At 40.6% G+C, this 26,500-nt stretch overlaps 3 protein-coding genes across 4 annotated transcripts; 1 reads left to right on the top strand and 2 right to left on the bottom strand.

Annotated features, from left to right (window-relative positions):
• Positions 1–332: 332 nt before the first annotated feature.
• Positions 333–5,983, bottom strand: LOC135489596 (ATP-dependent RNA helicase SUPV3L1, mitochondrial-like). Its single transcript, XM_064775018.1, has 13 exons — positions 5,607–5,983; positions 5,251–5,328; positions 4,759–4,981; positions 4,352–4,520; positions 4,068–4,179; positions 3,756–3,833; positions 3,401–3,544; positions 3,066–3,194; positions 2,796–2,889; positions 2,214–2,433; positions 1,801–1,881; positions 1,385–1,564; positions 333–1,186 (listed from the first exon to the last, which is right to left on the bottom strand). The coding sequence occupies exons 1-13, from the start codon at positions 5,884–5,886 to the stop codon at positions 569–571; spliced, it is 2,406 nt and encodes an 801-aa protein (XP_064631088.1). The 5' UTR covers positions 5,887–5,983; the 3' UTR covers positions 333–568.
• A 7-nt stretch (positions 5,984–5,990) lies between these two features.
• LOC135489609 (BRISC complex subunit abraxas 2-like) lies at positions 5,991–10,581 on the top strand. Its single transcript, XM_064775039.1, has 7 exons — positions 5,991–6,099; positions 6,607–6,697; positions 6,970–7,073; positions 7,425–7,624; positions 7,904–8,032; positions 8,403–8,599; positions 8,947–10,581. Exons 1-7 carry the CDS (start codon positions 6,028–6,030, stop codon positions 9,471–9,473), a joined length of 1,320 nt encoding a protein of 439 aa, XP_064631109.1. The 5' UTR covers positions 5,991–6,027; the 3' UTR covers positions 9,474–10,581.
• Positions 10,582–11,626: 1,045 nt separating this feature from the next.
• LOC135489613 (N-acetyl-D-glucosamine kinase-like) lies at positions 11,627–15,289 on the bottom strand. 2 transcript variants are annotated; one of them, XM_064775044.1, is made up of 10 exons: positions 15,216–15,289; positions 14,769–14,853; positions 14,320–14,418; positions 13,846–13,990; positions 13,396–13,506; positions 13,065–13,177; positions 12,727–12,814; positions 12,381–12,487; positions 12,117–12,204; positions 11,627–11,946 (listed from the first exon to the last, which is right to left on the bottom strand). In XM_064775044.1, the coding sequence occupies exons 1-10, from the start codon at positions 15,248–15,250 to the stop codon at positions 11,732–11,734; spliced, it is 1,086 nt and encodes a 361-aa protein (XP_064631114.1). In that variant the 5' UTR covers positions 15,251–15,289; the 3' UTR covers positions 11,627–11,731. The 2 variants fall into 2 exon arrangements, with proteins under 2 accessions (XP_064631114.1, XP_064631115.1); XM_064775045.1 differs by lacking the exons at positions 14,769–14,853; positions 15,216–15,289 and adding an exon at positions 14,655–14,768.
• Positions 15,290–26,500: the final 11,211 nt, after the last annotated feature.

Genomic DNA, 26,500 nt, shown 5'->3' on the forward strand with positions numbered 1-26,500 from the left:
GTGATTCAATATATTAGTTCTGCCTCATACTTTGTCAGGGGGACACATTCAACGTGGGATGGGGCATCTCATTTTACAATCAAGGCAAATCATTGCTTTTCAGAAGAGACCAGGAGATCGTGGGACTGTGCAGGACCATTCCACCATGTCTTTCAGAACTCTCAGCTGACAGTGATTCAATGTTGGTTCTGCCTCATACTTTGTCAGGGGGACACATTCATGGTTGATGGACGGGTTGTCACTGAGGAGCTCTTGGGTATGGTATCACACCCAGCTTGCCCAAATACTAACCTTGATTAACAAGAGCACCAACTATACATACATGTCAATTTATTCAAAATATCACTTCAACTCAAGGTTTAGACAACCAGAAAGTTATTGCGCATTGTTGGTGAGCTTTATCACGCTGAAGCTCTTGGAGTTTAATTGTCCCAATTTCTTGACATAGTTGGAACATTCTATGCTGCATGTGGACATTGAGGTTGAACACACTAGGCAGGACTTGAGTTGACGCAACCAAAACTCTCTAGACTATTCAATAAAAAGTTCAGCAATAAATCATCCTATGCTACCGTCTCCTTGGATTCTTCCTCAACCCACCCCCGCTCAATGACCCATTTCCATCCCCATTTCTACTTTTGTCCTGATCAACCTGCTCACTCCATTCCTTTTGTAATTTATCCACCAACTCTGGTGTAAGGAGTCCCTGTTTGATCAATTCCTCAGTCACTTTACCCGTTGGCATTTTGGCCGCTTTGACTGCCTTGGCCATTTTAAATCTGTCTGCAAGAGACTTAGGTTTTTCATTAAGATCCAAATCGAGAGCAGTGTCTGGTAAACGTCCCCGCTGTGATCTCCGACCTCGTTTCTTAATTTCAAAATCGTCCTCGTCATCAGTAGGCCCATTTGAAATATTTGTCTCACTCGTTTTCAAAAGTTGGGTGATGTTAAACACGCCCAACTGAATGATTTTGTCCAATTCTTGTTGCATATCACGCACATGTACGGCATCCGGGAACATGTCCATGAATCGATAGCTGAGCCACAGATAGAGATCTAACACATCAAAGACACCTTCGAGATGTACCAGGTCCACGATGGTGAGAGGAGCCTGGACAGGCCAGCCAACCTGTCTACACAGCCAATCTAGTGTCAGGGGTTCTCCTCGACTGAACTGTCTTGCAAACTGAAAGGGAAAAAGATGGAATTTATTCATTGATCCTCATTTTTTCACTGTCAGTCTTGGTTGGTTTAAAGGCCAGCAAACTTGATCAACAGCAGCATGGCCATTTCTAGGGGCATTTAACTTCTCAGTTGATTGGTTAGGGATGAAAATTATATACCTCCTCTTCAACAAATTAGCAATTACTAGACCAACTCTTACCTTCAAAAACATGGTACACACAAATGGCTGTTTCTTTGGTATAGGTGAACAGCAGAAGACATATCTGGCCCGCAATGGCAGTGGAACATGCTCTATCACATCGGCAAGGAACTTGAAGTCATCCACGTTGCACATGAAGTACTTATCATTGTCCAGCTCGCAGAGGGTCACAAATATGTCCTAAAAACGAAGATTTCTTTATTACATTTTCACTGAGTCGGGTCCGTCTCCAAAGCTTTACCGTTGTCAATATAATAATGTACAAAGCTGTATATGTAGGCCATCAGAGCCAGCCCATCAATATGTTATGTGTATTATCTCCACTATTTTATTGGGAATTACGTCATGACATAAATGGCTATATTTTGCACCGCGCGGCGATGATATATCGGAGATTCATGACTAGGCATACTCACTATTAAGTTTGATAGTGTAGCTTTAGGCAGGTGGAAGGCGAACAGTTCTATTTGTTCTGCAGTGGGGTGAAGACCAGCTTGCTGCAACCAAAAAATATAAATCATTACATCAAGTTTTGACATGTAGATTACGCAGAATCTTGATATTTTGTCTGAACAAGGGAATACCTCTCCACCACATTCTTACCAGATCGGTTCTGGATACAAATCTTCTCACCATGATTATGGATTCTTACTTCATAGACAAGAAGTGTCAACCACTGAGATATATGATCTCACTTTCGTAGGATACAAGAAACAACTTTGAAAGCCAAGGTATATATCAGAAGTACATGTAAGCTCCTGAATGTCTCCTGAAAGCTAAGGTCTTATTCTGCAACAACTCCCACTTTGCTTCCCAAACTATCACTTACCTCAATAGGCTCTATCAGCCTACTCGTGATGTCCTTAAGAAGCTGAAGGTCATCCGACCTGAAGGTTGTGACCTCACCATCCTGAAACTGGGTGTTAAACCGACCAGCCCTACCACCTATCTGTAGAGCTTGTGAGGTTGATATCAGATCCATTTCTTTCTCGCCTTTTTCATTCAAGTGTGGCTTGACTAGAGAATAGAAGATGATCCTTTTGATACTCCTACATGGAAAAACAAGAAATTATATTTAGCTTTCACCAAAGAGCTGTGACGAAAAATGATGTACATATATACGTACCGGTACACTACCAAAAACCTATTCAAAGTAACTTTTTAGGTTTTGAAACCACCCTCAACAGTGGTTTTTCTTCACAGTTCCTGAAACTGATATGGTCAACTCCTTGACTGATCAACAACATCTGTGGTTCTGATCTAACATTTGCACCATTATCAGCAAGTCTACTGTTAGTAATTCTTTAGCTCAGGGATAATACCTGCCTCCCTGGAAAGGGGCTGAGTCCCATTTCACACACATGGATCACCACTAGAACTCTCCAGTTGAATAATGGAAAACAAAACTTACAGATTTAATCCCATCCCTATCGCATCAGTAGCTACCATCACCTTGCAAGGATCATCTGGGTCATTGAACTTCTGTGCCTGGGCTAGTTTAGTACCTGAAAAGGTAAACAAAGTAATTTTATTCATAGGCATTTTCTCAAAGCAATAGAGTTTAACTCAGCTGTCTTCCTGAGGGGCACAATGACCTCACGACAAATTATCAGCCAATTGAAATGCAACAGAAAAGAATGACTCACTGACTATTCTCCTATGTCTAATACAATCCACTCACCTGGTGGTAAGCCTCCATATATCACAGCACAAGTATGTCCCCTTTTCTCCAGCTGTCGACTTATATGGTAGATATCATTCTTACTAAAACAGACGAAACAGTCTCCCGGGCGGACGTTGTCAAAGTTTTCTGTAAAGTGGAAAAAGTGAGTCAACTTAAAAGACATCAGGCATGATTACCATGAAAAATGTGAGAGTATATTATAGTTCTTTAACAATATTTACATCTAAAAATATCCATAAAAGTCTACTCAAGCAATAGCTCAGATTGAAACTGACAGGCTGACATTATGAATTAGTTTGCACATATAAAGACGTATGGGTCCAAGCACTCACCTAAAGCTCTGTCCAAATATGTCAACCTAGTCAACCTCTTGTACTTTTTGACCTCGACTTCATCGCCGGTAGATAGCATCAGTTCCTTTACCATGTCTATTGCAGATGCCTCACCACACACATGAATTTCCTTGGCACAAAGACCTGAAAGCAGAAGTCACTCACTAATTTGATATCCGAGTCTTTCAATTGCAAAAAATGTGCCATATTTTCTATTCATCAAGTAATGTAAATGAGATCTGGTAGGATCACAAAAGGGTTTCAGAGATTTTAAAGATGGACAATCCCCTATCTTTGACTTAAAGTCATTTGGATTGTCTTCCACCATAAAAGAATGCAGACAAATCTGACATACCTAGTAGAGCTCTAGTCCACGCCCATCCTCTCTGAGGATCTTTGATCATCTGTATCTCATCAATCACAGCGACTTCATCTGAAATTGTTAAGGTTTTGGATGCAAATTAAAGGAAACAGTTTAAGGGACAATAAACTGTCACGTATTTAAACAAATTTTTCATTTCCATGAAACCTGTTTTTGGTTTGAATATTCTGAGACTTGATACTTCTCTCATATGCAAGCAATGGGACTGAACTTTTTTTCACTGTCCTCTTCATTAATGCATATTACTGCAGTGTGTGGTTGGTACAATTTATAGCAATAACTTACATGGTGTGACAGAACTTGCCATCTCAACAGTACATGCCACATGATTTGAAGGGTTTTCTTCATCAGCTGCATATCTTCTTTCTTCACCAGTCACGAGATCACAGGGAGTTCCCTACAAATGTTTCATACATATGGGGTAAAATGAGTCCTCCAATTTAGAGATACTCACAAACTGTTCAAGTAATCTTTATTAATCTAACTTTAATGAACTAAAACTGAGGTTTCTAGTCACATTTCAAAATGAGCAATATATATGACTGAATGATGCACAACAGATGACTTACAGCTTGGTTACTCTTGTGGTATACTTCTGTCGCAAGGAGTTTCAGGGGCCCACAATAAATCCCAGACTTAGCCACCAAATAGCGTTGCAAGGCATGGTATGTCTTGCCGCTGTTAGTTGGACCTGCATGGAACACAATTTTTCTTTCAATGGCTCTGGCTTCTGGGTACCTGAAGACAAATAAATTGACACAAAATAAGAATATCAATGTTGTTGTTTCTTCCCACATGTACATGAAAAGTCATCAAATAAGTTGACAGCAACGTGTTTTGCTTCAAGGGCACCAATCATGTTTGCAGAGACACCTGCTGCCGGTGGGCTATCACAAGTTCTGGCATTGAAGTACTGGTGGTTCAGCCTGGAAAAGTTGACTTCTAGGCAGTATTTTGAATTGTCCTTTAGACTTACCAATTCGCAGGAAGCCGCAGGTCGCTGATTTTCTTCAGATCGTCCATGCATTCAAGATGAGGAAATATTTCCCTTGCATGACGGAGAAAGTATGGCAAGATGTCATCAACGTGCCCAGCCTCCTGTAGTATGTCACTCAGTATCACATGCAAATCCACTGGCAGCGTTTCAGCATCCACACAGAACTTTCTAAAGCTGATGTAAGCTTGATGGAACAATCGATCTAGAAAAACAAAAATGGTCAGATTCCTCATCATTGATGGAATGATAATTGATATACTGTATGTTAAGGTTGTTATCTACGACATGTATCAAAGTTCTGATATGAAGAAGATGAGCCGAATATTTTTATCCGACACCAACTTAATCCACAAACATACAAGATATAATAAGGCTGTCAAATACATTTTTTCTTCATCTCTCTGCAGGTATCCTAATTCTAAGTGTCAAAAGTTTATCACAAGATCTATCTTATTATCTCATCATACTTACTGTCCAAGCCATTTTCAGCAGCTAATTTCTTCACCTCTTTTCTTCTGTAGAACTGATTCAGTAATCGTAGAAGATTTTCTATTGAATGAGAAGAGAAAAACTATGAAAAAAAGTTTACACTAGGTCTAGGCCTACTCCATCTCTCCACAGACTCTAGGCCTAGGGCAGGCAGGTCTCTCAGTCTTGCTAATGCTACACCCATTTGTATAAATGGGTACTGGTCAGAAATGCTCAGGCTGTAATACTGTTTGAACATTTAATCGAACTCTACTGAAAGGTTTCAGGATATATCGGGGTGGAAATGTCAATCGTTGAATCAACGATGGCGATGCCGATCGATAGCTGGCCAATAATACCTTTTCTAATCTGTCCAGTCAATTCAGCACCAACATTGATGTCATCAGGGTTATCCTTTGCCTTGAATGGCAACGGTTGAAACAGTAAACTTAAATCCTTTTCGTCCGATTTGTGACGTGCAATGACATTGACAGAGTTCAAAGGCAATGCACTGGTTTTGGCTTCATGCACACGGAAAATAGCAGATGACAGAATTCTGTAACGATTTAAGGTCCATATCTGACGACTGCAGAGTCGTGGAGTTCTTTTGACAGCACAGCGACAACCTAGAACATTCATTATTTTACAAGGTTTATCAATATTTTATTTTTTTTCTTGAAAACGATGTTTTTGTACGTGTTTTTCCCAGAAAATTGGGTAACTTTTCATCACATGGGCGCAGCCATCTTGAAAATCTTGGGACGAGGATGAAAAGACATCATGGCGGCGAGTGTTAGTGGAGCTGTGCTTTCCTCTTTATTTTTCGATCAAACCAACTCAAAAGGAGATCAGGTATTATTATTACTAGAACGTAGAGATAACTAAGAATATAGTCTACCAAAAGAATACAACTTTGCCAAAGAATGATTCTGATAAAGTGATGAAATGCTGTTGGATCATCGTCAAAAGGCTGAATGACTTACTGAAACAAGCCTCTCGGCGACAAGGACAGGGTTCAGAATGGGAATTCCCCATTCACCACTTTCCTCAAGCAGCAATTTCCGGACTTCCTGACAGTCAGCATGGCCATGATCTTGTACGGGGGTTTTGATTGGTCAAAACCTGTCACCTGACTGACAGGAAGATGTCCTGCATGATTCCATGATTTCTTCTGCTTGACGTATAATAATATAAAGGAAAGCGCCGAGCCAAATGGTCAGGTTTTGGTCGGGTCTAGGCATGGAACAACTAACTAAACTAGGCCTAACTTATGATATATTCCACCTGTGACAATTAGAATACATTCAACTCTCCGGGATGTTGATGGCAGAACGTTAGCTTATTTCATCGTTGTTTCAGGAAGGGTTCCTGCTTGGACAGGTTTCAAGTCGGATCACTGACACGATAACTGACACACAGCTGAATAATATAAAAGAAGAGCATACGATATGTGAGTAGTTTTTTTGTCGGATTCTTTCAGGATTATTTATGGTCACCATAATTACTCCCAGAAATGATGATGTGTTTGCAAGTCGTATTGATTGCCAACAAAAACTGCTGGCAACTAAAGTTTGTGTATGTGTTTGGATCTAACTGAGCATGTCTCCTTTTAATCATTACTTCCAAACATTTTCTGATTGTTTTTGTTTCTCCCCATTTCCTTCCGACTTTTTACTCTGTGCAAAAACTGAAAGTTTGATAAATTATGCTCTTTTCCCACAGGCATCAACTCCTTTCTGCCATGTAAAGGAACATACAGCTTTTATACAAGTTCTGGAGGAATCGCCGAGGAAAAACTATTCAAAGTCTTACATGGGAGAGAGAAAGTGAGTAACTGAAGTTGGGGCACACTTGAACAGGACTCTTTTGCATTGAAAGTTCCACCATAAATTTGATTTGACTGATTGATTGATTGATGGAACACCTGCTTACCTAGGCAACAGCTCAAACTCTCTATTTCTGTTCGTCCTGGTCTTCCTTGTCTGTGACCCACATCCTCCCATAGCAAGCCTTTGATTGCCCCAAAAAAACACTCCCAGGAGCCATCCAAAGGCCTGCTGTGGGAGGCTAATCATTATCTGTCTCTATGAGGTCCTTTGGTACCAAGTTTATTTGACCTGTGGTGGCAGTTTTGTATGAATGAAATACATACGTAATGGCTTTATCATATTTTTCAGGACGTAGTTGGTTGGTACAAGTTCCGGCGCAATTCCTCATTACAAATTTCCATGCGAGAGAAGGTTGTCCATCAGAAATTAGTCAATCACTTCCCTGGTAAACAGGCAACTCACTTCCTCTTTGGTCTTTTTGGAACTACTACCACAGCGAACTCATCCACTCACAACTTTGACTGCACAGTTTTCCAGTTACAAAATGGGTAAGACATCCCCCCCACACTCCCTTTGCGCCCACAAGTTCCAAGTACACCCATCTTTTAGCCAATCACAGCCATTTGTGCTGTCCGTTCAGCTCAAATAAATCCTTAAACACACAGAGATTTCTAGCCATGGGGTGGCCATCTGGCCATGCACACTTAGGTTGATTTCTCTAATATGACTTATAGCGTGATGATTTTGTAATATTTTGTGCACGTTGATTTGTTAAAACTGAAATTTCTATTATTTATGCCAAAGATTTCTAATCTTACAATTTTCAGTGCTTTTAGAGGGATTCCATTGCAAATAGTCAACCTAGGCGATGCCGCTCAGTCCCAGTATAAAGTGTCCACCAAAGCTGATGACAAACAAAATGCTACTATGTATGGGGGAATTATACATCAATATGAGTAAGTCTACAGTCTATTGTTACTGGTGGGAATGACTCAGATGCTTCATGTAAATATGGATTTGATAACAGTAGAAATCATAAAGATTGCATTGTGTTCCTGGACATTTATCTATTTACTTCTATAGGGTGACCAGTTTAATATTTCTTTCTATTAGTTATTAGCAACATGGATTGAAAGAAAATATCAAAGTGATTGCAACTTCTAACCTTTTTTGCTGCTGAAAACTTTTAATGAAATTCCTGTATATAGTATTTCCGTATGCTGTATTCTTGGATTTCCCCTTATTGAGTGGTTAGTTGGTAATGGGTTTATCGGGTGATGACAAAGATCGAGCTTAATCTAATTGTTCTCTTGACCTCATCTTCAGATCGGTGTTCAGTGACAAAGAAGGTGAAATCACCCAAGTTCACCAAATACAAGAAATGAATTCTACAATGCATCGAAAGCTTCGGAACTTATGCCATGGCATCACACAGAGCGAGTGCGAGGTGGAAGCTCTGGTCAGAGAGGTGGAACATCTGCATCACAAGGTCAAGGACAGAGAGAAACACATTGAAAAAACAGGTAAACCTCTGGCTTTCAGTTTATTGGATTCTTTTTCAAAGTAACTCTTGGCTCAGGCACACGGCAAAGAACAGCTGTTGGTTGTTATCTTCTGGCCAGTAAAAGTCCTAAATGATGTTCCTGATGGGCAGAATTTGTTGGAACAGCAGATAATCACCAGTGGCCTCGAGCTTCATGTATAGAACTGTTTTGGCCATCACTTGATTGAAAACTTGTGTACCTGTAAAACTGTCTCTTTTATGGCCAGCATTTGCCACTACCTCGGCTATCCATCTTGTAATGTATAAAGTCACTTATATTAAAGCTTTGCCCCCAGTCTAATATCGGTTACTTCATTTGACTTCCAGAGAGCCTCATTGACTTCAAAGCAGCCGTGAACATCCCAAAATCTTCTGTTGCTCCAACCTACAGTGTTCCTATTGAGATGGATAAAACCCTTCTCATTGGTCGTTCTGCTACACCCACAGACACTCGTTCAACACCATCACCAACACCCTCATCGGGTTCAACATCATCACCGACAACCACTACCACATCTAAACCAAAGAACAGCGATCCTTTTCATTTTGTGAGCGACATGTTAAAAAGTCACAAGGAGCCTAAACTGAATTCAAAACCTGCTGCGAAATCGAGCAGTTTGCCACGCCAAGTGAAACATGAATTGAATATGAATTATGACAAATCAAAAACGAATTCTTTAAAAGTTTCTTCTCGCGCTAGGAATAACGGACACTCTGGTGATGGCAGTAACGAGGATTCCAGGAGTCAGGACTCGAGTGATGATTATGAAAAGAGTGCATCTCCAATGTCGATTGGAAGTGATCTGAACAATGACATTGAGCCATTACCTGGGTCGATGTCTCCAGTGTATTAATGGAGACCATGGGTCTAGTGTCTGCTATTCAGAATTGCCAATTCATCGTCACCTAAATACATCATTCAGATCCCAAGACTGCAGTAAAGTTGCTAAAAGTTGGTATATATTGCCGCCATTCCCTTTCAGTCTGACCTAAGAGTTGAGTAGTCTCATGAATTTCGCACTCATGAACATTTTTGTGACATACCGGTACTTGCAGCTGAAAGGGTTTGAAATTCGAGCACGATGATCAAGATAAATATATTATGTCGACAGGACAATATGTAATCTTAGTACACCTTCAACCTTTTAAAACCAGGAACCATTCATGTACCACACCATTACATGTACAATATTATCATTGAGTATTTTTATCCTCATATAGGGATTGTTATTTTCCATGGGAATTAGGGACTTTCTTTGATTGAGCTCACCTAAAATGCATTGAAGTATTATGTATATCACTTCCCAAGGTTTACGAATGTGGTGAAATACATGTAAAGAAGTGTGGCCTTGTGTTGTGTAAGTGTGCTTACTGTTGATATAGTGATCAATATTTTTATAGAGTTGAATGTTGTTCCGTTGTGGTCACAAGTTCTCTTTTTGTTATTTTATCGATTATTGACGATACAACTTCGTGTATAGACAACTTTCTTCTTGATCTCTCACCCAGCAAAAAAAGGTGAATGAACCTTCATATACATGGACTATTGCAGCCTTATTCAACCAAATCTCCACATGCTCAGAATCTTTTGAGGCTGTAATTATTGTGATGGCAGGCAGGAGCCTGGGGAGGAGGTGGCCTCCAGATAACTACTATGGGAAACTGTGTAATGTTTGACTAAATGATCAAAATATTCCTGATACATTGTATAACATGTGGAGTGCCAATATCCTGGGAGAAAGCATAGACATTTTTTCAGTTACTACGTAACTTAAATCTGGCATACTTGGCTCCAACCTGTAGTCTCCCTCTTTAGAGGGAGATGATGGTTACAATACCAGTCTCAAGAGGCTCGCATAAAAAAACAGTTACATTTATCATTACTTCTGTGTCAAAACCAAGAATATCATTTGTTCGTATTAATATCAAGATATAAAAAAGAATATATCTGTATGAAAAGTACATTTATAGTTTGTGTCTTTTTTCTTCATGATATTCCAAATTGGACAGGTTATCTGTTATTAGGACACAATGATAACACATCCAGTGGACTACATGTATTGTCCCTGTTTGCTAACTCAAAAGGACAGTCAGACCAGTGGTTGAGGCTTCTGCCTCGTGAAGGGAATGGCTCGAGCACATCATTCTGATGTGACCATTGGTGGGCCACCAGCTACGTAGTCAAATACATGTACATGTATAAGGTACAAATTGACATCAGGAGACTTACTTAGTCCTCTTCGTCCCTGGTGCTGGGGCATAAGGCCTTCACCATTTCTTGCCATCTTCCCTTGTTCTTGGCCTCTCGTATTGCTGTGTCCCAAGACAGGCCAAAGGTTTCCAGCTCTATCGTCATCATGTGGCGCCAGGTGTTCTCCGGCCGTCTTCCTTGCGGGGTCCATCTGAGAGCCACCTTTGGTATGCAATCTGCTTGCATTCTTAGCACATGACCTAGCCATCGGAATCTCCATTAGGAGAGCTGGAAGACAAACTACTGTACCTCAACCAAGCCAGCGGTAGCTTGCGGTGGGCTACTCCTCTGGCGGAAGTCAAGTTTGCTAGGCCTACATGTATGACCCAAATTAGCGCCTTATGGGAGGAGGAATACTCTGGAGAACTCCCACATGTGGAGCAGACTCTGAGGAAGTAACATGCAACCACTCCAGTGCCAATGCGGAAGCTTGTGTCCTCTTGCAGACAGCCCCTACAACACGACTTCTCCTTACGCATGTTTCCAAGGAAGTATGTATTGAGGAAGTATGTATTGAGGGAAATGGCCTGATATTGTCAGGATGGGAAGCTCCGCGAGGAGGATTAATGCACAGTCATGTAAGACTGGCCCAAAGTTCCTCCTTCAGAGCCTCACTGAATATGTCCACTAAAATCGCTGTCTCCTTTGATGCAGAGAACTATAAGACTGACTCGTTGGCTCATTATCCCATGTTCAGATGTGATGGACAGGTCCTTCTGTCAGAAAAAACAGAAGAGAATAACAAGAACCAACAAATAAAGATGTAAAGTTGTTTATTGATATCATCTAAGTCGATACCATAGAAAAAGACTGGAATTCCTTAAGTTTTAAAAATATTGTTTGGCCTGTTTCTACATTCCTTCAATGACTTGTGACAGTTACAACAGCTGGTTCCCCCTTCTTTTCCATGAAGAATGAATCTCCGTATTTAAAATGCTTGATAGGAAGGTCGTATAGGATGGACTTGGCTCCAAGGAATGCTGCACCATATGCTGCAGATCCCGTCAGTTTGATTAGTTCTATGGCAGGTATACTGACATCGCCTGGTTTGTCGGCTTCTATCCCCGTTAGGAAACCTGGAATCGGAAATATGTCTCTTATATCTTTAACAGTCCTTGCCAACTTTAACATTACTTTCCAAAATCAACAGCATGCTTGCCTGACCGCAATTTGACTGAGCTTCTCCAAGGTCAGATAGTGTTAATGGGTTCCAAGGATGCAAGGAGAGATAGGGAAAATAGCTCACCATTTCGCAAGAGCTTCCAGCTCTTCCAGACAGAGCCAACACATACAACCTGCAGGCAACCGTTTACGCCACTACCCTCTAGGAGACTCTAGAACAAAGACAGCCATGACGAAATGAATAGGTAGACTTTTGATAAATATCTGTAGATGGTACAGGTGGTTCTTAGATTTTTGCTAAGTTTGGTATTTTGTACAATGTAATTCCTTAATAATCTTACACAATGGATACCCATCTCACTGACAAAACAGCACTGGATAAACCTACCTTGTCAGTTTTCTTATTGCGCACGACTGCCTGGACATGTCTCCCCAGGTGGTGGCCTGCCTCTTTGAAGATTTGGCAACAAAGTGGATCATTCTCTTCTAAACCTCCTGCAGGAAATGTACAACGTATGGTATTTCGTTTTCAAATACATGTAGCCCCCCCCCCCCCGCTCCCGTCGCCGATTAAGAGAATAGCTTGGTGAGATGAGAGTATGTTGTTGATAACAACACTGACCATGAGTCAGTCAGTTGAAGGAACTACAGCCACGGCACTCTTATGATGATTTGATCTCACCCTCATATCTCTAACCGTCTTTCTTATTCATGAGTAAATTACTAACATTTACCTCTGGCTATTTCCTTGCATAGTTTTGCCACTTTGGATTTGTCAAAACTTGTGTACATGTGCTCTAGAATGTCCATGTTACCCTTGATCTGAAAATAAAAGGGTTTAACCATAAGATTTAAATGATGATCAAAGAATGGCAAGCAGTTCTGGTATCAGAGTCATGTTCGACTGTCCTCATGCCACATCCTTTGCATGAGCATATAATCATGTCCTTATAAACACAAACCGTTTTAAGGAAGGCTGTCTTCAATGGATCAATCTTCATTGGAGATAGCTTTGCATGAACGTACACAACAGTGAAATGATTATAAACAGCCTTGCTTTGAATGCACTTACAGCGAAATGATTATAAACTGCCTTCCTGATGAAGTCAACAGGAAGTTGTGAGGAGACGAGTCCATCATCATGATCAAATAGGGTCTTCATCGCCTTCTGAGAGATCCAGTATGCTGAAAGGCGAAAAAGAATGTCATTGATATGGGGGCATGAAACTCATCATGATAATGATGATTACTCTCCAAGAGAACAGCAACAGAAGAATGCATCAAAGGCAACTGCATGCATTGCCTTCAATTATGTGCAGCCCTGGTATCATCAAAATCCTTTGTCCCTTCAGTGTGACATCCATGCCCAATAGTTTTTGAAAACCTGATTGACAGCTACTAACCTGATCCCTCGTCTCCAAGTTGATGCCCCCAACCACCACAGCCATGTGATGACCCATCAGGATTGATGAGGAGGCAGTTTGAACCAGTTCCTGCTATCAGCACAATGCCACCTGAAAGACCAATCAACAAACTATCAATTTTGGGCTGTTTATATAACCACGATGTCGATATAGAGTCTGAATACCCGCAAGGATTAAAGATGGAGCATTAGTAAAAGACAATAACAATTCCTTGATGGCAGAATTAGTAGGCCTAGGATGGCCTTTGTACCTTTGGAACATTTTAATCAAGACAAGATTGGACCTTTGTTACTGCTGTTTTTGGTGGTTTTTGAGTGCAATTAAGAATGAAATACAGATAAGGAGATGTCCAACAAACACAATCCAAAGAACTTCTGATGAAAATATAGAAACTGAATGAAATGACATTGAATGCAAAAAATAACACACCTGAATCACTTATTGTAGCTAAGGAACCCTTTGTGTCATTGCATAAGTAGTAATTTTCACTGATATTTTTAAATTCCTCCGACTTGAGACCCTTTAAAAGTTTGCTGCAGCTCGGATCTTCATAACCACCACTGAGAGAAAGACCCTGTAAAAGAGATGACATTGCTCTTTAGTTGTTGAGATTCTCTTGCACTTGAATTTACCGTTCAGTGAACTACATGTAGTTTTTAAACTTAACTAAGGAACAGAGAGACAAGACAAACTGATTACACTATCATTTTTGAGTGCCACAAGTGAATGACAAAAGAAGAAGTCTTTAGATTCCGAAAGAGAACAAATTGTCAAAGACAGCAGGAGAAGAACAACAAGACCAATTCTTAGTCAATTGCTAGGCTGTTCTGACGACAACAACGTTCTAAATATGAAGCAACAAGAATAGTGTTGATCAATTCTAGCCAGCCCCTGCATACTCACCAGTGATGTGATGGGCAGAGTCGCATCCAAGCCAGCCTTTTGTTTACACTCGTTCACCATCGCTTGGATTCTCTTGAGACAGTCTTCTATACCCACCAGCTGAAGAACAAATGTTAAAATCAAGCTACATGTTCGACATTGTAAATAAATTGGGTGGGGTTTGATTGGGATAAGTTTGAAGAAGCAAGAATTTCTGCTCACATTGCATTGGCTTACTGCTCTTCTCACAGTACAAATTTATTCACATTCCATTTCTGTGCGTGCATAATTCTACAGTTATCATTTCCATATATTATCTACTCAACCCAGCACAGCAAGGGGCAAACTACAATTACCAGGCTTAGCTCTGCCTCTCTATCATTTCCATCGAGTGGCAGTTGGCTTGTGGTTAGTCGGCTGTAAACAACGAGCTACACTTCACTACCAAATAAATTGACTTTGCAACCTACAAAGTGGTTCGTACAGCCTTCCTCACTCTCTGCAACACACTCTCCATCCCCTGTCAGGAGCACCATGTTAGAATGGGTTCCACCCCTGAAGTTGTGCAACAAAATTATTACAAAATTGTTAACAATTTGAAAGGAAGGAGTAGACCTAATTACTGAGAGTCGTCACAAATGTACATTTACAAAGCTCCTTAAGAAAGAACAATCCGAGATGAGTCTAAAAATGTGCATCCACTTTGAGTTAAATAATTTTGTCGCAATTGGCGCCCCATTTGCCCATACGCCTGACAGGCCCATTTTTCACTCCCTTCAAGTCAATTTCGATGACATTCAGGCCACATAAAATTAATTGAATAGCTTCCATTATATGAAACAAGTATGGATATTCATCTTGCACTGTCTTTTTGAGGGATATGCAAAGGAAAAAAGGTGAAAAACTGCTAAATGTACCCCTCAATACCACCAAAAAATTGCCGCCAGGACATTTTGTTTTTTACGGTTCGTTCGAACGGGTAGACGGTGTTTACTCTAGGTCTCGTTAGGGAGTTTTTCCCAAATGTACGCGATGATGACGTGCCCCATTAACAGGACGTAACATCTATTTTAAAATGCGTTTCCAAAGTGAATGCATGAGGACAACCCATTTGTGTCGTATATCACTGGAAACGCCCGATTCCCCTGATTCTGCAGGATGTTAAATCGGGCATTTTATTTCTTTAAATAAATCATAAGCGTCGCATTTGCTCCTAGCTCTGTTCACCATCCCAAATGGCAATATTGCCAATTTGGCAGGACAATCACGAAAAACCCCAAATATTATACATTTCTTTCTGAATAAATAATTCTTACAGAGACCATTCTCCCATGAAAGACAGTTGCTTACGCTACACAAAAATCCAAAAAAAAACGAGGGTCAACCATTGAACTTTTGAGATATGTTGAATTTTGCACAAATAAGCGAAAAACGCACCAACTGGCACTGGACGGCATTTCAACACGGGGCCGATGCACATCCCAAGTTCAGTGTACACATACGTCGGCAACAACAGTATAAATGCGTAGTTTCTTGTTAGCCGCCTATTGAGTAGCGCTCTAGGTTTCAGAAACTCCAAAAAAACATGTCTTTGCCAAAACAACTGCTGAATCAACACTGACATACTGTGAGGACCGAGAAATCAATGATTTTAGGCTTGGATTTTAGGAACTACGGTGAGGGGGGCCGCGCATGAATAAGAAAAACCTCCCTAATGAGACCCTAGACGTTTGCTGGGAATACTAGTTAATATTCTCACTAATAGGTGGCAGCATAGACAATTGACAAACAACGTACCTGAAACTTATGGGGTTAACAGTACCATGAGATCAGTGCCGAGAGAATTTGCACTATATAAAGGTCGTGGGTAGTAAATAAGTTTGGATATAGATAAGCTGTGATCGGCAACGGTCGTCAGCACCATATTTGCAGGGGTTCATGGAATAACTCGTCCCCCATTTCTCCCCCTAAAAAGGGTGCAGGGCCATCTCGGCCTAACGCCAACTGAACAGGGGAGCTAGGGAGGAAGGACTTTCGTTTAAACTGACCAGAACCTGGTTTAACTGTCCTAAATGTCTGGTCCAGAGTAGTCTCTTTATGTAATTAAGGGTGACTTTGATCTCCTGCTCTCCTCAGTCAGATGGACAGCTACACAAAACTAGAATCCTGGAGAAAAGACAACCTGGATCATGTCACATCTAGTCGGGACAAGGTACAGCATTGGGGCTTAAAAATTATGGATGTCTTGTCTTTGAAAAAGACAATGGAACAACCACCCCACCAGAATTCGTCTGCAAGCAAAATCATTAAAAATCCCGATATTATCAACCAGAGCCTTTAACAGCCTCAGCCTTGGAACTGAATGTGCTCTCTATAGAGAGGTGTTCCAGATGACTGAGGACATTATAATGATTGTCCTTCATGGAGAGGATGTCCTGTGTAACCAGTAACAGAGCTGAGGCATCTGTATTATGATAAAGGCCTTAGAATAGGCTGAGAGAAGATTTTATTTGAAATTAGTCGTATGAAATTGATACAATCTAAAAATGAAAATACATGTTAAAAAATTATCATACATGATATAAGATACAAATGAAAGCAAAAAGAAAAAGAAAAAATATCCCAATGGAGGATTCGAACCCACGCCAAAGGTTGCCTCCAGATCGCTGAAGAAGTGTTCAAACTAAGCGTCAGTGAGACATTCGGGAATTATAAATTCGCATCCGGCCCATGTCGGAATGTGTTCGGGGGGACAGGAGGGACTTGTTCAAATATGGCCTAATGACTCGGTTACGCTCTTTACAAACGAAAGTGTTTTAATGACTTAGCATGCACCGCCTGACTTTACTTTTGTGGAAAGTATAGCGACACGCCTTAAGTTGCGTCACGCGGCGGCTACCGCTTAGTACGGGGTGTTACAGCAGGTACTGACTTGAGACCCAATCAATTGGGCATAGCCGGCTGTTTGAGTGGTCGAAAAAGGATACACTGCGGAGACCTTAAGGATTCTAGACGTTTTTATTATGGATATTTAGCCGGCCAAGAACATGGCTTCAAGGAAACAGAAATTAAGGGGAGGACAGGCCGTTGAAGGTCTGGCCTATAACCAGGTAGGACGCACATTATTGGATGTTTAACTTAGTCTTTTAAAAAATAAGTTTATGGTTCAGTATCAGTGTCCTTTTGTCCTCCTTATTGACCCCCTTAATTTTGGTCTTGACCTCGTGTATCATTAGGCCTACTCGGCAACCATTTCATCACCATTTTCTTCATCTGAGCATCGTGAGAGAAGGATCCGCAGGGGCCGAAGGTGCCTTCCATTTCTGAATCTCTTTAGGCCTACCCATTTCGTGATTTCGCCTTAATGCTCGTGTTGCCTTTTCCCCCTCTGCCTTATAAGCCTACCTGTTCTGTAATCATTTTTCAATTAAAGGATTGTGTTTGTAGAATCAACATCCCAGATCCTCAGTAAGAGAGCATGTTCTTCAAATACTAACCACTGCATTAAAGTAGGCGTTTTCCCGTTCATAGGCCTACCATACATAAAGATTAGTGTGGATTAGTTATGAAATCCTATGCCATTTGTGTGGGCCGAGAAGGTTTGTCAACTTCCTGCTGTGCTTTGTTGCTTATGCAGAAACCCTGCACAGTGGAGACGCCCAAACAAGCTCACACTTTTTTTTAGGTACAGCTTTTTTTTTTTTGGGGGGGGGGGGTATACTGAACTGCTGCTATCTGTTCAATGAGACCAGTGCAAACTGTACAGTGAGACCGGAGCACGCCAGGCCTGCTACCTTGGGTACTGGCTCGGATGCCGAGTTATTCTTGTTGCTAAAGGGAAAAACATATCTTGATAATTAATAATCATCTCCATTTCTCAGTTCACCTCACAACTCCCCGTTTAATTGGCTGTGGCATATTGTCTTCAAATCGAAGACCAAGTGAGCACAACTCACCAATCCCTTCATCAGACTGGCTGATTGCAATTTCTTTACTCGCTGAGTGACATGTAGGTTTCTAACTGATTGGCTGTTGTTCATTGTCCTCCAATCAAAGTGAGGATAGCTCACCAATATTTTAAATCCCTTCATCGGACAGGCTGATTACACTTCTCTAACAGCTATAGATTACATTCATGTCCCAATTCTATTGGCTCTTGTTTATTGTCCTCAAATCTAAGTGAGTACAACCAGAGTCTTTCAATTTCAACTCCCCAATCTTAATCCCTTCATCAGACAGGGTGATTACAATTCTCTACCACTACCAGCTAGATGACATTTATGATTATGTTCGAATCTTATTGGCTCTTGTATATCAATCCATAAGTGAAACTGCCCTTGTTTGTCAAGATGGCTCCCACATTTTACTTTTCAGCTTCAAATGGGCTACTTTACTCCAGTTTACCTTATTCTTAAAATGATTCCTCAACTGTGCTAGGATAGACTCATATCAGCCTGGTTTATTCTGTATGAAAAATCTATTCATTAGCACTGTTATATGAGCTGTGATTGATCGTCAACAGAAATTATGTTGACCCTCGATAATATTTACCCCACATATAATAGGGCTTCATGCTCAATGTTAGCAATGTGGACTGAAACCATATTGTTGTTGTCTTCCATTTTTTTAGTACGGGTAACCGATTATGCTGACGGGGTATGTATATGCCTGTGTTGTCACCTGTAACAGGTTTGAGCGGTCCAAAGGTCGACTTTTGCCCATTTCTGAGCATCTTGCCCTAATAAATCCAATCCCAAAATAATGACAGGCAATAGGCAGTCCTTGCACAGCTTGTTAAGGGTCTTTGCAATCTTGGCACCTTGTATGTCAAGATGCTATCTCAAGAGAGTTGTTAAACTGTAGGTCTGGCTCTTCTCTTCTTATAAACTGCTAGGAGTTTGAAAAAAGCACATATAAAAGACTCCACCATAGATTACTATTACAGACTTTGACACAATTTAGACATCATAGATCGGTTTTGAATGGGTGAGCAGTAAAATCTGGTTCTATTATACAATATTCTTGAATTTGTCCAGGTCGACCATCACCATTATCATCCTCATCATCATGGTCAATGTCACCATGTGGTGGATGAAAATCCTTGAAGCTGTCTCGTTATAATACCATTGGTTACTCCTGTTGATCTGAATTTCCCTCTCTCTTTTACAGAACATAACTTTCGGCAGCAGGCGGAAAGAAACTTTCGATAACCCGATATTCTACGATGATGAAGATATTGGCATGGCCAGTGGGATGGCCGATTTGGAGGCAAATGAACGAACATTTGATTGGGTCGGGGATATCCCAGAGGGAGTTTATTCGGGGAAGTATGCACGGCCATATCAATCAGGTAAATTGGATGTGAAACATGATTTTGCTGGTGGTTTTCAGATCACTATGAAGAATCACCCTCACCCCCATTGACAACTTCAAGTGAATGTGTGTACCATTATTGTAAAATAGAATAAATGACATTTTGTCCCTATTGTAAAATCACTTAGTAGCCACTGTGGCTTTCCGGTTGGCATCTGTCGTTGAAATGAATATGAATATAAAATGCGGAAGGATTTGGAGTAGACCGAGGTCTATGAGTTCATGAGGTCTATGAGTTCATGTTGCAGGGTCTTTAAATTCCTTTAATTAATAGAAAATTCAATGTTTTGTTCTGTGGCATTATGTTGTCTGTATGACACAATGAAACTGATTCTAACAAACCAAAACATTTGTTTTTTTAAATTATTTAGTATTTTGAAGACCTCTCCAACATGATCTCACTTAGCCTTTTCAGAGCAGTGATTCTATGGTCATGGTATAGCTAACTTTTCGGTGGATGAAAGATTGTCCATTGGGGGAAAGGGTCTCATTGGCTTATCATGTATGTATTGGAAGGAAAAACCAGCTATCATGTGGAGAATGTATGTCACCAAGTGGTCATTCAGGTAGTGGTTACACCCTTAAGGCATATAGGCAGTGCTGGCAAAGAAATGACAAATAAACAACTACAGAAAGGGCCTAATTCATCAGAAGGCACAAAACAGAATGTCAATATTTTTGTAAGTCGTGTTGACAAGGGGAGTTGTACATAGGCCTGGCCCTATATATAGGCCTACTGATAGTGTAGGCGCTATGCCAGAGCATTTTGCCAAGTACATGTCCCTGTGTCAATCTCTACTCTGAATTTTTTTATTGGGACACATTGTGTTCTGTTACATTGATACACCAATTGAAGATATTGAAGTCTGATAATATGTCATTGCCAAACTGACAAAAGCTGATTGTGTTGTTGGGTTTTTATAGGCCCTCTGTGCCTGGCACGATTGCGTGCCAAGATTAACAACGCCTATGACGTTTCTTTTCCTCTTGTGTCATCTTACGATAGGGAAAATGAAAGAAATGTTTGGAGTTAGAAATTTTTTCCAATCCTGATCCTTTCATAAGTTCAAAATTCTGAAAAATGTTCAAAGTCAAAAAAGTTTTGGGACCGATGGTGTTGGTGATGTTGGTTCATTTTGAGCAGAAAAAAAAAGAAAAATATTTTTGGACTAGGAAATTTTTTCTAACCCTAATTCCTTTCATAAGTTCAAAATTCTGAAAAATTTTCAAAGCCAAGTCTGGGTACCGGGGTGGTCGTGTTACCTCGGGCCTTGTAATGGTAATTAGAGAGGAAACCATTCGGGACCGACGATTTTTGGTCGTCATAGCGGGGTGGTCGCGTAACTGGGGTGGTCACCGACCGGGGTTCCACTGTATCTGGTTTTGAAACAGATATACTTTTACATGGTCCCCTTCAATTTTGCTTTCAGTATACACGTCACCATCCAGCAGGTTAAATGGACATCAAGGTACCCTCTACTGTACAGTTGCCCCTATATAATGTAGATGATAGAATGTATATGTATTGCTGATGAAGCTTTATTGTATATTTTCATGATCACATTCTTTTACTATGAAATAAAAATCACTTTGCCTGATCTCGAGTGATTTTTGTCACTGGGACAATAATTGCTGTGAAAGCAATAGAAAGATCACACGTAAATGGGAATTAAACAGCAATCACAGTGTTTCATATTGTTCGAAAGTTGAAGTGATGTGAATTTGAAAATACAATGAAGTTTATGCAGCAATTTAATTTAATTCCTTTTTAAAAATTTCTGTTCAGTTCTGATTTATATTCAATGTCAGCCACAATCTCTGGAGAATCTTTGGTTAAAGCTGAAAGTCTTGTTATCTATATTGATTTAAACTCTAATCCCAGCAGATTGCAAAACCATCTTCAAGGTGTGTCCAGACATGTTGGCAAACTGTCTTCCCACTCTAGAAAGCTCAATCTGTTCAGTGGCTCAACTGTTTTACAGTTGTCAACAATCCTCGGGCTGACGATGTTCACATCTTATCTTGTGACCTCAGGTGAGTTCGACATGAACAGCATCACTCCTGAGGAAGCCCTTCTGGACAATGGGGAAACAGTAGCTAGAATTCAGCAGTAAAGATTTATCCAGTGAACGAATTGAACTTTCTTGAGTGTGTTCATACCGCCTAGATGACTGAAAGTACACCAGATAAACTGTCCTCCCCTCAAGACACACTGTCACAACCAAGTTAAAAAACACAATATAACTACTACATCCACAGACAAACTGTCTTGAAGGTGTCGGGGACGATGTCACAACCAGTCTCATCTTGAGAAGAGTAAAAAAACATTTCTAGGTGTCCGTCACAACCAGTCTATTGTGTCATCTGAAGAGACATTTCACAATCCCTGCCTGTATTTGTATACTATTGTCATAACTCTCTAATTACTTTTATCTAAATGTTTTGTTTCCATCGACTACGATTTCTATTCTTAAACTTGGAGGCTGTTTCATTTATTCTCAATGTTGACTTCTGTCGAACAAATCTTTCAGGAACTAATGTTTTATTTTGATTGATTAACAGCACCTCAAAAGTTTTCATGCTTCATTTCATTTGTCCCACTTGCGATTCCTGATTTTAGGTGCCATACAGTCTGGAAAATTTGACGTGTTATTTTGTAAAAAAATGGAACGGAAATTACAAATATTCAGTATTGCAGTTCTGTACCTGATATATCATATTGTTCTGTTTTTCATAGCACCAAAAAGAAAATCCATCACGTTTTATATAATATTGGTCAAGTAATGTCTGATTACCTCAACTGGTAGGGCCAAAAATATATAAGCTCACCTCATAAATTAAGCTCGCCTTGTATTGTATCGACGACATTGCCAACTTTAAATATTTGGCTTCTTTGACAAAAAATAACAATTGGGTGTATGGTCTCTCCAGTTAACCCTTTAAGACTGTTGATGTCATGATTTGGTAATGAATTATCATCCAAATCAGATGTTAAAGAATTAATCTCATCAGTGGTCTTGAATATGTTTCGGTTTTCAGCAACAGAATGCCTTGTGATAGAATTGTAGATTTTATTTTCCAGTTGAGGCAATCGGTTTATATACCGTGTTGACGAATTTAAGCCAGTTGACGGGATCTGTTTTACATTGGCTTATGACAGATCAAATTGGCCAGCAGCCTCCTTAAATCCATTACACAGATTGTGCAGGGTAGTGCAGTCGGCAATCTTTCGTAGTATCTGTATCGTCATCATGGTTTCGTCACCAATAATCTGTAATCAGCATCGGCCTCCTTTTCAGTACGATCAGTACGAGCCCCATCGTCAATACTCGTGGATAGTCTCCCTGACAAGAAATCGTCCAGCACAGGCTCGTATAGGACGCGGACATACTGGTGCATAGCTGTGGTCATATTTCTAGTGTTGTGCACAATAGCAGCAGTTATAGGGGTAGCAATATATTTTGGCGGTAAGTGTGACAGTTTGTGGACAAGGTTGACATTGCCCTTGGCTGCTGGAGGTTGATCCAGGATCCACAATTTTGTGGACGACATCGAGTATCAACTCCACATTTTTTCGAAGACTGGTGCAGAGTCTCCAGAGGGTGCAGATGTTGCCTTGCCAGGGTCGATAGAATCCCCGCGGCCAGCACGATGTGCGAATACGATAGAAGTAAGGGAATTCGTGTTGAACAAAGATGCGTTCCTTTAATTTCATGATCACATAAGATGGTACAACCGCAGATATCAGTCACTTTGATTGAGTTGAAGAAGTTGAGTAGGGAGTAAGCAATGTTAATATCGGGGAGCAAGCTTTACCAATCCATTTAGATGACCAGTTTATAGCAGCACTGATTGTTCGTTTATTTTCAGTATATGACCAGCCAGCAACCACAGACACGGGTGTGGACCAAGGAGGAGGCACTCCATCTGCGGCAGGTAAGGCTTTTCTACGTTAATTGAATAAAAATGTTTTTTTCCCTGGTTAGCTCACCTCTGATCTCTTCATAATTCTTTGTCTGTTACCAAGGCTGTTGAGGATAAAAAATGTTTTGAGGTTGTCGAAAAAGTATCAGTGTTGCAAAGACAGAAACATACATTAACTGTTTTGAACAAGATGAGCAAGTCATTGAATGGTTTGGGTTTCATGAATTGTCATATTCATCCTGCTTCGGTTTCAGGTCCTCGGTTTGAGCTGCGGTTGACCCTCTCAAATATAGCATATTCTCCGTCGCTAGGGAACGTTTTTGGAGAAACATTTAAATCTTTAGCTTATGAAGTTGAACAAAATGTGAGTACAAATCAAGATGCTAGAACTTCACATCATTCTTGCCTCAGATTTTGTCATATTGGAGTTGTACGGGGGTAAACAATTACAATCATTATGCTTTTTCTCTCCAGCCAAAGACTGAGGCACTATACCGGTAAACCCAATTGACACCTCACCTAGCTGTTTGGTATGGGGAATGGGGGGCAAAACACTCCGTCAGTCTGGAAAAAAGGCACTTTGACTTAATTGTGCTGTCAATCCTGCGAGATGACTCAACTTCGTCTTGTCTTTTTCAGATTGATCAGTTATATGTAAAAAGCAATCTATCAACATACTATGATTATCTAGATGTGCTAGTCTTCAGGTGAGTGTCACGTTTCTCACGCTTCACCAAATGATCGCATACGAAGAGCAATGGCTTTAGGTTGATCTAAGCCGCGTTAACCCACCCTTCAATTTTTTGGGCAGTACATATTGTCCACATGCTCTTGGCCCAAAGCTGATTGGTCTACTATCGCCTCATCATACAACTAAGTCACAAAATCTTGGCCTCTCTCGTTGATGATGTTGGTAATGTTTGTTTGTTGATTTTGAGCAGAAAAATAAAGTGAAAATTGTTTTTGGACTTAGAAATTTTTGTTTGCATCTTATTGTTCTTTTTCAGAAATGATGGTGGCTTTGCACGTTCTGTAGCGGAGGTTTTCCTCAAGGCAGAGCACAAAGATACTAATGTGGTTGACAGCGCGCAGATAGTACATATCATAAGAGTCGCCGTTGAAAAAAATGAGATGGGGCGGTTCGTTGTGGATAAAAACTCAATATCGGCCATTGGTAAGTATGATATTTCTCGTCTTTGGAACTTTGGTAAAGGGACTATGACTATGCTTGTTGTAGCAGGTGGTTTACCTAAGAGTTCCCTTAATGCTTTCGCTGCAATCGAGCTCTGCCTAAACATCAAGTAGGCGCTTGGCATTGTTTGCTGCTGTACACATTGACTGGTTACCAATCATCTTCTACCTTTTATAGAAGCACCACTTTCCCGTCTGCTTGCTTAATGCATCTGCTTCCACATCAGGATTTGCCACTTTTGTTCAAGGGGCAACAACAGCCACATGCAGTGTTGAAAATAGAGTTTATTGTTCCTGATAACAGATTTTTCAGCACTCAAAAACCATCGTTTCGATCCTTGCATGAAAGTGGCAAGTCTTGTATTGCATTGCCTCCATGATGTTAGCCTTGGCATCTCGCTTTCAGATCTCAATCCAGTTGTGGTGCCTACCATTGTGGTGGAAGTCAAAGAGTTCCAGGGCTCATTCCAAATAGCTAATGTGAACTATACGGAGGAGTTAGCTGACTCGAATACGCCTGTATACCAAACAACAGCCACGCAGGTGCAGACTGAGGTATGAAGGATTCATAAGAATATTTTCCCATCATCTCACCCTCTAAGGCTCGGGAGACAAAGACCAGGCCAAAGGATTTGGACACCAAGACTCATTTTTGGGACGGTGACTGATTTTCACTTCCACACATTAAGATGAACTTTATTTTTTTATGCTGACTGCACAGATGTTGGTTTTGTGTTCTTCTCTTGAGCAATGTTTTGTCTTCTTTCCCAACAGGGATGGGCTCTGCCTTCTCACTGCTGTTATAGTAGGCCTACTCATTAATCTTACCACCGCCCAATGCGTCATTGACTCAACTTGCTATACATTATTTTTGTCCTAAATTGCAGCTCACTAAGATTTACCAAGATAAGTATGGTGATGCGTTGGATTACGTAGAAGTCACTGGATTTGCTGTGGCTTCGGCAGGTCGCAGAAAGAAGAGGGCAATAACGTAAGTCAATGGTTTGCTTTCTTATCACTCTACTATGTCTTCAATCGGTTTGTTGAGCACACATTCGACTAAATTCATAGAAATCTATCATTTAGTTTGAAAATCAATCAGTAGCTTCACGTTTGTACCTTTCAGTGTCGGAGGTCTGACTGTTTACTTCAAGATCGTGTTGAAGCCAGTTGTGGAAGTCCAAAATATCCAGCCTGAGGTTGTTCAGCAGACATTAGTTGATGCCGTGGAAATGAATAATTTCCAAAATTTTGTGGTGGAGAAGGAGTCCATTACAGTTGAAGGTAAGAGTACAAATATCATATATTTCATATTTGATAGAAATGGACTTAATTTCTCATCAATGAACTTCTTATCAGCCAAGGATTTGTATCCTGTTGTATAACTCTTAACCACGTTCATTGTGAGAAAATAACTGTTAATCTTGTGCCCTTTCAGTTATTGTCCCAACAACTGCTGCACCAACAACAATGGCCCCATCAACTGCAGCTCCAACAACTGCTTCGCCAACAACCAAGCCTCCAACGACTGAAGCACCAACAACGAAGGCCCAAACGACTGCAGCTCCAACAACTGCTTCGCCAACAACCAAGGCTCCAACGACTGAAGCACCAACAACGATGGCCCCATCAACTGCAGCTCCAACAACTGCTTCGTCAACAACCGAGGCTCCAACGACTGAAGAACCAACAACGAAGGCCCCAACGACTGCAG

The sequence above is a fragment of the Lineus longissimus genome, chromosome 6, assembly GCF_910592395.1.
Source record: "Lineus longissimus chromosome 6, tnLinLong1.2, whole genome shotgun sequence".
Lineage (NCBI taxonomy): Eukaryota > Metazoa > Nemertea > Pilidiophora > Heteronemertea > Lineidae > Lineus > Lineus longissimus.